This window comes from Lepisosteus oculatus, chromosome 18 (assembly GCF_040954835.1).
Source record: "Lepisosteus oculatus isolate fLepOcu1 chromosome 18, fLepOcu1.hap2, whole genome shotgun sequence".
In the NCBI taxonomy this organism is placed as follows: Eukaryota; Metazoa; Chordata; class Actinopteri; order Semionotiformes; family Lepisosteidae; genus Lepisosteus; species Lepisosteus oculatus.
This window is the reverse complement of record NC_090713.1, coordinates 20,166,120-20,178,543: the sequence shown is the minus strand read 5'-3', so window position 1 is coordinate 20,178,543 and position 12,424 is coordinate 20,166,120. Positions and strand designations below refer to the sequence as shown.

At 56.3% G+C, this 12,424-nt stretch overlaps 1 protein-coding gene across 1 annotated transcript; it reads right to left on the bottom strand.

Moving 5' to 3' along the window:
- Positions 1–1,563: 1,563 nt before the first annotated feature.
- On the bottom strand, positions 1,564–10,528 carry rela (v-rel avian reticuloendotheliosis viral oncogene homolog A; the record flags this gene model as incomplete). The annotated part of the gene is given in 6 exon segments (XM_069180374.1): positions 1,564–1,698; positions 3,107–3,198; positions 3,853–3,998; positions 6,085–6,221; positions 6,780–6,818; positions 10,217–10,528. Coding segments are annotated over 6 exon segments (556 nt in total), but the record flags the coding sequence as incomplete, so codon positions are not given.
- Between the last annotated feature and the right edge of the window lie 1,896 nt (positions 10,529–12,424).

Sequence of the window (12,424 nt, the reverse complement as noted above, 5' to 3'; positions counted from 1 at the left end):
GCCTCAGTTTTTCCCAGGAGGTCTCCCTCCAGGTACTGACCAGGCTCACACCTGCTGAGCTCCATTGGGTTGCCAGTTGTGAGTTGCAGGGTGATATGGCTGCTGGCAATTCCAAGTTCTGTAAGTGGCTTGGATTCCTCGTTCTGTAGTAATTTCATCTTTCATTAGGTGATGATCTGTTTACTCTAACTTAACCCCACTGGGAAAAAAGAAACTCATTTGTGTTGCCTCATATAATCTGCTACAGTGCCCCCTGCAAGTATTGGCACAGTGAGATCAAAGTGCTATTCCTGCTGTATACTCAAGCAATTCGCTTTCCAGAGGAACAAATACATATTTCTGGGTATTTCTATAAGCTTTAATATTTTAGAATAATAACACTTTTCGTTTTCTACTAAGGTCCTATTTAAATGCTGTTATTCCAAGATAATATTTCAGAGCTCTTTAAGTGCTATTTGCCCTAAAACAGCACATCGTCAACAGCTAATTAGGTGCTATTTGTCAAGACTGTGCAACATACAAGCACAGCAATGCCCAGAAATAAAAGGCAACAATTCTGCCTTTTTAGATGACCCAAATTGGAATCCGAACCGTCAGAATTTAAGGTTTCAGAAGAAGTAAAGTTTCACATCAACGCCTCTTAATCTGAACTCCAGCGACTCCAGTACATAGGACCGCCTCGGCACGGGTCGCTTCTACAGCGCTCATGGCCGCATTTCAAACGTGCTTTAACAGCTGCTGCTTCATAATAATAATTATAATAATTGCTTACACTTATATAGCGCCTTTCTGGACACTCCACTCAAAGCGCTTTACAGGTAATAGTGATCCCCTCCACCACCACCAGTGTGCAGCCCCACCTGGATGATGCGACGGCAGCCATAGTGCGCCAGAACACTCCCCGCACACCAGCTCTTAGTGGGGAGGAGAGCAGAGTGATGGAGCCAGTTCAGAGAGGGGGTTATTAGGAGGCCATGATGGGTAAAGGCCAGGGGGGAAATTTGGCCAGGACACCGGGGTAACACCCCTACTCTTCTCGAGAAACACCCTGGGATTTTTAATGACCACAGAGAGTCAGGACATCGGTTTTACGTCTCATATGAAGGACGGCGCCTGTTTACAGTCTAGTGTCCCCCATCACTATACTGGGGCATTAGGACCCCACACAGACCGCAGGGTGAGCGCCCCCTGCTGGCCCCACTAACACCTCTTCCAGCAGCAACCTTAGTTTTTCCCAGGAGGTCTCCCATCCAGATACTGACCAGGCTCAAACCTGCTTAGCTTCAGTGGATTGCAGTTGTGAGTTGCAGGGTGATATGGCTGCTGGCCATATCTTAATCTCCTTTTAATCTTAAAGAGATTAAAAAAACATTTTGCTGGATTAAAAGGAGAGTCGTTAGCGCCCGGGGGCTTTCCTGCTCGGACATGACCTCCACTGTATTCCCTGGATCAGAAACGGACACAAAGGCTTCCCATCCTGAACTGGCGCCGTCTTTTGGGATTTGAACCCGTAGCCCCCCCCCCCGGAGGTGGCACAGCACAGCACAGCACAGCGGGACTCACGGTTGTCGTAGATGGGCTGGGAGACCACGGGCTCCAGCTGGTACAGCTCGCCGCTGGGCAGGGTGATGGTGGCCTGGAAGCAGAGCCGGACCGCGTTCAGGTCATACTCCTCCCCCCACACCTCCGACTCCGGGACTGCGGGAGGATAAACACAGGAGGAGAGGGTAGAGAGAGGAGAGGGGAGAGGTTCCCACACCTGCCAGAATTACAACGGGTCCCAATCCTACTGGGAGAGTGAGGAGGGAACTCAGTGGATCTGACAGCCCAGTATGTGATCTCCTGTCCCAGCCTGAGAAACAGACAGTGAGCCTGTCTCTCAATAATAATAATACAGTGTGTGATCTCCTGTCCCAGCCTGAGGAACAGACAGTGAGCCTGTCTCTCAATAATAATAATACAGTGTGTGATCTCCTGTCCCAGCCTGAGGAATAGACAGTGAGCCTGTCTCTCAATAATAATAATGCAGTGTGTGATCTCCTGTCCCAGCCTGAGGAACAGACAGTGAGCCTGTCTCTCAATAATAATAATACAGTGTGTGATCTCCTGTCCCAGCCTGAGGAACAGACAGTGAGCCTGTCTCTCAATAATAATAATAATACAGTGTGTGATCTCCTGTCCCAGCCCGAGGAACAGTGAGCCTGTCTCCCAATAATAATAAAACAGTGTGTAATCTCCTGTCCCAGCCTGAGGAACAGACAGTGAGCCTGTCTCTCAATAATAATAATACAGTGTGTGATCTCCTGTCCCAGCCTGAGGAACAGACAGTGAGCCTGTCTCTCAATAATAATAATACAGTGTGTGATCCCCTGTCCCAGCCTGAGGAACAGTGAGCCTGTCTCTCAATAATAATAATACAGTGTGTGATCTCCTGTCCCAGCCTGAGGAACAGTGAGCCTGTCTCTCAATAATAATAATACAGTGTGTGATCTCCTGTCCCAGCCTGAGGAACAGACAGTGAGCCTGTCTCTCAATAATAATAATACAGTGTGTGATCTCCTGTCCCAGCCTGAGGAACAGTGAGCCTGTCTCTCAATAATAATAATACAGTGTGTGATCTCCTGTCCCAGCCTGAGGAACAGACAGTGAGCCTGTCTCTCAATAATAATAATAATACAGTGTGTGATCTCCTGTCCCAGCCTGAGGAACAGACAGTGAGCCCGTCTCTCAATAATAATAATACAGTGTGTGATCTCCTGTCCCAGCCTGAGGAACAGACAGTGAGCCTGTCTCTCAGTAATAATAATACAGTGTGTGATCTCCTGTCCCAGCCTGTGGAACAGACAGTGAGCCCGTCTCTCAATAATAATAATACAGTGTGTGATCTCCTGTCCCAGCCTGAGGAACAGACAGTGAGCCTGTCTCCCAACAATGCTCAATATGTTTACAGTATATGTAAATATTTTATAATATGTCTCTGTTGTAAATGTCTGCATGTCTAATAAAGCACCTTGAATTGAAAACATGGAATTGAATTGAGAGGGAGAGAGAGGGAGGGGGGGTGGAGAGAGACAGAGAGGGAGGGGGCTGCTGGGCCTGTACTCACTGTTGAAGGGGTTGTTCTGGGTCTGCAGGCGGATCCCCACGGCCTCCACCACATCCTTCTTCTTCACACACTGGATCCCAAGGTTCTGAAAGCTGCAGGAGAGAGAGAGAGGGAAGAGAAATGAGAGAGAGGAGAGGGAGAGGAAGAGGAGGAGACAGGGAGGGAGGAGAGGGAGAGAGATTAGAGAGAGGGAGAGAGGAGAGGGAGGAGGAGTAGAGGAAAAGGAGGAGAGGGAGAGGAAGAGGAGGAGACAGGGAGGGAGGAGGGGGAGAGAGATTAGAGGGAGGGGGAGTAGAGGAAAAGGAGGAGAGGGAGGAGGAGTAGAGGAAAAGGAGGAGAGGGAGAGGAAGAGGAGGAGAGGGAGAGGAAGAGGAGGAGAGAGAGGGAAAGAGAGGGGGATGAGAAATGAGAGAGTGGGAGAGAATGGGGGAGAGGAAAAGGAGGAGGAGACAGGGAGGGAGGAGAAGGAGAGAGGGGGATGAGAAATGAGAGAAGGGATAGAGAGAGAGAGAGGAGGATGAGAAATGAGAGAAGGGATAGAGAGGGAGAGAGACTGGGCCAGCAGGGGGCGCCATCACTGCCCTCTCCAGAATGTGGAGGTGTTGATTTGTAGGCGCGCCCCAGCACCAGCCCCAAACCGCCCCTCTCCGATCGGGGATTCGCTATCTCTTCCGATCTCTTCCGATCGCCGGCCCAGGGGCCCCAGACAGAGAGAGACCCCCCCCCCATCCCGCGGCGGGCGCCACCTGTGGACGCGGCGGTCCTGCAGCTCCGCCTCGTAGTAGCCGTGCTTGCAGTCCTTGCCCACCAGCTCGTGGGGGTGGGGCTTGTACGGCGTCGTCTTGGTGACCAGCGAGATGCGCACCTTGACCGGACCGCTGTAGTTGTGGATCTGGGGGGACAGAGGCACACATCAGCCCTCCCGGCTCCGGTGAATCCGTTTCTGGTTTTCATCCCATCTCAGACCTTCACGTCCTACTAGGACCCCTGAAGCACACGTGCGAGAGTGCCCCAGCGAGACCAGACTCAGATTAGGGGGAGCAGGAGGGCACCCCGGTTGTGGAGGTTGTGGAGAGACCCAGCGGGTTTAATAGGTCTCCCCCAAACCAGCTTGGAATTACCAGCTGTTTGAAGACCCCCCACATTCACCACTCCCCCCCAGTCACCCCACTCCCCTCTCTCCTAAGTCCACTCCACAGCCCCCCCCCTCCCCTCTCTCCTATGCCCACTCCACACACCCCCACTCCCCTCTCCCCTCTCTCCTATGTCCACTCCACACACCCCCACTCCCCTCTCTCCTATGCCCACTCCACACACCCCCACTCCCACTCCCCTCTCTCCTATGTCCACTCCACACACCCCCACTCCCCTCTCTCCTATGCCCACTCCACACCCCCACTCCCCTCTCTCCTATGCCCACTCCACACCCCCACTCCCCTCTCTCCTATGCCCACTCCACACACCCCCACTCCCCTCTCCCCTCTCTCCTATGTCCACTCCACACAGCCCCACTCCCACTCCCCTCTCCCCTATGCCCACTCCACACACCCCCACTCCCCTCTCTCCTATGTCCACTCCACACACCCCCACTCCCCTCTCCCCTCTCTCCTATGCCCACTCCACACACCCCCACTCCCCTCTCCCCTCTCTCCTATGCCCACTCCACACACCCCCACTCCCCTCTCTCCTATGCCCACTCCACACACCCCCACTCCCCTCTCTCCTATGCCCACTCCACACACCCCCACTCCCCTCTCCCCTCTCTCCTATGTCCACTCCACACAGCCCCACTCCCACTCCCCTCTCCCCTATGACCACTCCACACACCCCCACTCCCCTCTCCCCTCTCTCCTATGTCCACTCCACACAGCCCCACTCCCACTCCCCTCTCCCCTATGACCACTCCACACACCCCCACTCCCCACTCCCCTCTCTCCTATGTCCACTCCACACACCCCCACTCCCCTCTCTCCTATGTCCACTCCACAGCCCTCCTCCCCCACTCCCCTCTCTCCTATGTCCACTCCACACAGCCCCACTCCCACTCCCCTCTCTCCTATGTCCACTCCACACAGCCCCACTCCCACTCCCCTCTCCTATGTCCACTCCACACAGCCCCACTCCCACTCCCCTCTCTCCTATGTCCACTCCACACAGCCCCACTCCCACTCCCCTCTCCTATGTCCACTCCACACAGCCCCACTCCCACTCCCCTCTCCTATGTCCACTCCACACAGCCCCACTCCCACTCCCCTCTCCTATGTCCACTCCACACAGCCCCACTCCCACTCCCCTCTCCTATGTCCACTCCACACAGCCCCACTCCCACTCCCCTCTCTCCTATGTCCACTCCACACAGCCCCACTCCCACTCCCCTCTCCTATGTCCACTCCACACAGCCCCACTCCCACTCCCCTCTCCTATGTCCACTCCACACAGCCCCACTCCCACTCCCCTCTCCTATGTCCACTCCACACAGCCCCACTCCCACTCCCCTCTCCTATGTCCACTCCACAGCCCCACTCCCACTCCCCTCTCCTATGTCCACTCCACACACCCCCACTCCCCTCTCTCCTATGTCCACTCCACACACCCCCACTCCCCTCTCCCCTATGTCCACTCCACACACCCCCACTCCCCTCTCTCCTATGTCCACTCCACACACCCCCACTCCCCTCTCCCCTCTCTCCTATGTCCACTCCACACACCCCCACTCCCCTCTCTCCTATGTCCACTCCACACACCCCCTCTCCCCTCTCTCCTATGTCCACTCCACACACCCCCACTCCCCTCTCTCCTATGTCCACTCCACACACCCCCACTCCCCTCTCTCCTATGTCCACTCCACACACCCCCACTCCCCTCTCTCCTATGTCCACTCCACAGCCCCCGACCCCCAGTCCACCCCCCGCTGGAGGGCGGGCCCGTTATCCGGCCTCCCGCGCGCTGGGCCTCGTCCAGCGGTCACCCCCTCTGACCTTGATGGCCGGGTGGGTCTTGGTGGTGTCGTTGCTCTTCTCCCCAGGGATGCTGCCCGCAGATCGGCCCTCGCACTTGTACCGGAAGCGCATCCCCCTCTGCTTGGGCTGCTCGATGATCTCGATGAAGGGGGTCCCTGGAAAGGGGGGGGGGGGGGGGGGGAGAGAGAGGCAAAAAAAAAGGGGGGACAAGGAGTCAACCAGGAGGCACACTCGTTTACACAAAGGGTGGCAGGAGTGTGGAACAAGGTGCTCAGCCGTTGAAGCCGATACCCTGACTTCTCTCGAAGGCACAGCGGGGTGAGATCCCCCCAGTCAGGACAGGAGGCTCTTCTTTACACAAAGGGTGGTGGGGGAGGGGAGCAATCCGCCGAGCCAGTACCCTGGCTTCCTCCACAAACTGGCTGGATGAGACCCTCCAAGTCGGGGCAGGAGGCTCTTCTTTACACAAAGGGTGGTGGGGGTGGGGAGCAAGCTGGGGTTGAAGCCGATTCCCTGGCTGCTCTCGAGGCACAGCTGGATGAGATCCTGCGATCAATTAACGACTAACTGCCTAACGAGCCACAGGGGCTGAAGGGCCCCCCTCTCACTCGTGACCTCTCTCAAGATCCCCCCCACCCCGACAGAACACAGCTGATCCGGGCCCACTTCAGATCCCAGACGGCACCGCAGGAGAAAGACCGCCGGGCTCTTACCTGGGTTCACAGCGGGCTGGCCCCAGCCAAACGACATCCCTGGAAGACAAACACAAACGGATCAAGACCCCTGGGGCTCAGGAAAAGCGGAGCAGCAATTTTAAAGCCGTCGAGGCCGTCATAGGAGCATCCCACACTGACAGGCTGAAGGAACTGGGTCTCTTTAGTCTGAAGGGAGCATCCCTACACTGACATGCTGAAGGAACTGAGCCTCTTTAGTCTGAAGGGAGCATCCCTACACTGACATGCTGAAGGAACTGAGCCTCTTTAGTCTGAAGGGAGCATCCCTACACTGACAGGCTGGAGGAACTGAGCCTCTTTAGTCTGAAGGGAGTTTCCCACACTGACAGGCTGAAGGAACTGAGCCTCTTTAGTCTGAAGGGAGTTTCCCACACTGACAGGCTGAAGGAACTGAGTCTCTTTAGTCTGAAGGGAGCATCCCTACACTGACAGGCTGAAGGAACTGAGCCTCTTTAGTCTGAAGGGAGCATCCCTACACTGACAGGCTGAAGGAACTGAGCCTCTTTAGTCTGAAGGGAGCATCCCTACACTGACAGGCTGAAGGAACTGAGCCTCTTTAGTCTGAAGGGAGTTTCCCACACTGACAGGCTGAAGGAACTGAGTCTCTTTAGTCTGAAGGGAGTTTCCCACACTGACAGGCTGAAGGAACTGAGTCTCTTTAGTCTGAAGGGAGTGTCCCACACTGACAGGCTGGGGGAACTGAGTCTCTCTAGTCTGAAGGGAGTGTCCCACACTGACAGGCTGAGGGAACTGAGTCTCTTTAGTCTGAAGGGAGTGTCCCACACTGACGGGCTGGAGGAACTGAGTCTCTCTAGTCTGAAGGGAGCGTCCCACACTGACGGGCTGGAGGAACTGAGTCTCTTTAGTCTGAAGGGAGCGTCCCACATGAACAGGCTGAGGGAACTGAGTCTCTTTAGTCTGAAGGAACTCAGTTTCTTTAGTCTGAAGGGAGCGTCCCACACTGACAGGCTGGAGGAACTGAGTCTCTTTAGTGTCACCCCACCCAGAGCGAGATCCCAGCTTCCTGGAGCCCCGCCCCCCCCCCATGAGGCCTCGCTCGGTGGGAAACCAGAAGACGCAGGCGACCCGAAACCAGGTGGCCTCGCCGAGAGTGGCCTCCAGCGCTTCCTGACCATAGGGGGGGGGGAGGGAGGGGAAACGAAAGCAGTCGTTTCTCATCTCATCACGTACAGAAACCGAGGCAGGGGAGGGGGGGTGACATCCCCTCTGGGGTGTGTGTGTGTGGGGGGGGGGGGTCATCTCTGGTCCCCCCGCAGGGAAGCAAGAGCAAGCCGGCCAGCAGGGGGTGCTGCTGTGACTTGTGGGGGGAGGGGGGGGGGGGGCAGAGAGAGAAGTCAGGGGTGGGGGCCCTTTCGAAAGCAGGGCGTCGCTCATTCAGGGTGGCACCCCCTGCTCTTGGACCCTCGGGGGGCGTGCAGGTGGTCTCAGCCCTGCCCACCTGTCATCGCAACCGGTCTGCGGGCTCGCCCTGGGCGTATCCCAGCATGCCCCGGGGGTTTCAGCGAGGTCAATGCAACAGAGGCGCCCACAAAAACCCTCCCTCTCGTCCGAGACCCCGGCTTTTCTCCAGAAAGGACTGGAGGCGGCGGCGGCGGCGCTCCTTTACACAAAGGGTGGGGGGAGAGTGGAACACGCTGCCCAGCCCTGTTGTGGAATCCGATACTCAGCCACGTCGTTTAAGCCGCCACAACAGACGACGCAGCCGGATGAGAATCTCGCAGTCAGGTCCGGAGGCCCCTAATTTACACAAAGGGTGGCGGGAGCAGGGAACCGCCTTCCCAGCTATGCTGTTGAAGCCCCGACACCCCGGTTTCGTTCGAGAAGCAGCTGGATGAGACCCTGGGATCGATTCGCTACTGAGCAACAGTACAATCTAATCTCAGGTCCACCCCCCCGAAAAAGACTCCACATCCACTCAGAGGGCACCGGATGAGGCCGAGACGGGGCCCCCCCGTGTGGCGCATGGGGTGAAAGGCCAAGCGAGGCTGGGCACCCCAAAACCAGCAGAGACTGCTCAGCCCCGAAACTCCCAGTGTGTCCTGTCCAGAGAGGGGGGCTGTACTGCACCCAGTGTGTCCTGTCCAGAGAGGGGCGGAACTGCTCTGCTCCTTCCACCCCCTCACAGTCCCCTGTACCCCCCCCGCCGTTCTCACACAGTTCTCTTACCCCTGCCTGGGCCGAATGAACACCGAAAGGACGAGTTCGAAACAACCCGGCTGGGCAGCCTGTTCCACGCCCCCACCACCCTCTGTGTAAAGCGCGGCGCCCCGTTTGCTCTCTTTGACAAACGGGCTCCCGCCGCGCTCCTGCCTGAGGCAGCGACAGGTGCCGCTCCTCCTCCGCCGCGGCTGTGACCGGCTTTCATTCAGCAGAGCTCTCCGCCCCAGACGAGAGACGAAGCGGCCATTTTAAACCTCTCAAGCAGCGAAATCAATTCACCTGCAACTCAAGAGCTCGTCTGGAGCGACACTCGGGAGGGGACAGGGGGCACCGCCAGAACCAGGTTGGGGGACCACACCTCCAGAGGTTGGTATTGGGGGGTGCTTAATTTCGCCGCGGAGTCCATCTTACGCACTTCCGGCGCCGGCTGTACGTCTTTCAAAACAGCCCCCCCGCCCCCCAAAACCAAACTAAAAACAAAACCAAAAACAACGGCCTTTGACCGGACTACTCGCATCGCAACAGCGACACGGAGCAGAAAAAACTTTCGGTTTGGCTCCACCAGTGGGAGTGTCAGTGGGGCTTGACCGGCGATGAACCAAGCCATTGTTATCATCAACACCGCCGCCATTTTTTCGTCGCCCTACGCTTCCCGCATTTCAAAAGCGTCGCCGCCTTAAAAAAAAAAAAGATAATAATAAAGTATCGAAGAAAGGGGAGAAAGTTCAGGGCGCAGGAGGCCCGGGGCGGGACGGGGAGCGACGCTCGGAGAGACACGCAGGCCGCGTCAAGTTTCCCCGGAGGAGGAGGAGGAGGAAGAGGAGGGGGCCGACAGCTCTTCCTCCTCCCCCCCCCAACGCCCTCCCAGACCCCGCCGGTCCCCCGGCCGGGGAGGGGGGTGCCCACGGCGAGCCACCTGGGAGAGAAACCGCCCAGCCCCCACGACCACAACAAACCGGGGCGCAGCGCGTCCCCGCCGCCGCTGGGGGACCCGTGTCGCCCCCCGCCGGTGGGGGGTCCGCACCGACTTCCGAGTCTTGTCCGATTTCGGACTGCAAAACAACCCCCCCCTCCTCCTCCTCCTCCCACCCCGACCGACCCCCGTCCCGGTTTCACCCAGGGCGCCAGCCCCAATGAAATCCCACGACACGACAAACGCACAACACAACAAAACACACAAAAAAAAAGCACAAGACGACTCCAGTGCGAGCTGCGGTGCGCCATTATTTACTCACCATCCATCTCCGGGCTTTCTCTCTCTCCTGTCCGAAAAAAAAAACACACAGATCCCGGGAGATACGCTTGGCCACACAGGAGCCCGACTTCCTCGCCTCGTCCTGACACGAGTGGGTGGGTGGGTGGAGGAGGAGGGGGGGAGGTTGGGAGCTCCGTATCCCCCCGTCCACGTCCGTGTTTTGGGGTGCCTCCCCCCTCGCTTCCCTGCAGTCAAACTAGAGCACGACTCGCTGGCGAGAATGACACCCCCCACTACTCCGCCGCCGCCTCCCCCTCTCTCTCTTCTCTCTTTCTCTCCCTCCGCCCCATGCGCGAAAGAATTGCGGAAATACCCCGGTGACGTCAGATACCGAGCGAGCCTACAAGCAGGTGGCGCCCGTCGGAGCAAAAACACTCCCCTCCACTCCACTCCGCGCAACGCGCCCCGCTTCTCTCACACCTGGAAGAGAAAAAGGCTCTGGGAAAGTCACCCCACGGTGGGTTTAACCAGCAGCCATATCACCCTGCAACTCACAACTGGCAACCCACTGAAGCTAAGCAGGTGTGAGCCTGGTCAGTACCTGGAGGGGGAGACTCCTGGGAAAGCTGAGGCTGCTGCTGGAAGAGGTGTTAGTGGGGCCAGCAGGGGGCGCTCACCCTGCGGTCCATGTGGGTCCTAATGCCCCAGTATAGTGACGGGGGACACTATACTGTAAACAGGCGCCATCCTTCGGATGAGACGTCAAACCGAGGTCCTGACTCTCTGTGGTCATTAAAAATCCCAGGGTGTTTCTCAAAAAGAGTAGGGGTGTAACCCCGGTGTCCTGGCCAAATTTCCAATTGGCCCTTACTAATCATGGCCTCCTAATAATCCCCCTCTATGAATTGGCTACATTACTCTGCTCTCCTCCCCACTGATAGCTGATGTGTGGTGAGCGTTCTGGCGCACTATAGCTGCCGTCGCATCATCCAGGTGGGGCTGCACATTGGTGGTGGTGGAAGGGAGTCCCCATTACCTGTAAAGCGCTTTGAGTGGATTGTCCAGAAAAGCGCTATATAAGTGTAAGCAATTATTATGATTATTATTTAAGGGCGTGGCTCCAGATTATTTCAGGAGGGGGGGTTATCTGAGAAGCTGCGAGTACTACACCTCGCTTCATCTTGCTGGCAAGGCGCCCGCCATTGTACAGGTGCGCTGCTGAGAGTGGGCTCACCGTGTGGGGGGATGAAGGCAACAGCTCGTTCTCTGACCCGAAGGCGTTACAAGGAGAGGAGGGGGGGGGGGTGATCAGGTCAGCTCAGACAGGTACTGAGGCCATGTGGAGCCTTATAGGTGAGCAGGAGGGTTTTGAAGTCGACATGAAACCTGACTGGAAGCCAGTGCAGGGACACCAGCACAGGAGTGATGTAGGAAGTAAAACAGGATGGTAGTAACTCAGCCAGGTACTGCTCATAGGTGAGCAGGAAGGTTTTGAAGTCGACACGAAACCTGGCAGGAAGCCGGTGCAGGGACTCCAGCACAGGGGTGATGTGATCACTGGCTGAAGAAATTCTGCAGAGACTGTAGTTTTTTTTTTTTTTCCAGTGTGGATACCCCAACTACAGTAGGGTGTTACAGTAGTCGACAGGAGAGAAGGAAAATGCATTTTCGGCACCAGCTAGCATCAACACAGGATGTAGTCTTGTGATATTTCTGCAATGGAAGGAGGATGTGTTTTGCGATATTCTGCACACAAGGGTCGAAAGACAAGCCAGGATCAAACATCCGCCCTCAATTCTTCAATCTGGATTAAAATTTGAGCGTTACTGCATTGGCTTTAACCCGTTAAGGGGACGTGCAGAAAAGCACAACAACAGACTTGTCGCAGTTTGAGAGAAGGAAATTCTGAGTCATCCAGGTTTTTATGTGCGTTTAGAGAGAGCAGAGGCAGTTGCTTCAGTGTCAGGTTTAGTATGGACATAGATCGGAATATCATCAGGAAAGGGAAGGAAAATTCAGACCCGTGATTTTAATTACTGACCAAGTGGGAACATGAAGATGCTGAATAATAATTGCTTACACTTCTATAGCGCCTTTCTGGACCCTCCAGAGCTCAGAGCTCTTTCCAGGTCATGGGGATCCCCTCCACCCCCAGCAGTGTGTACCCCCACCTGGATGAGGTGCCAGTCCGCTCCCCACACTCCAGCTCTCAGTGGGGAGGAGAGCAGAGTGATAGAGCCAGTTCAGA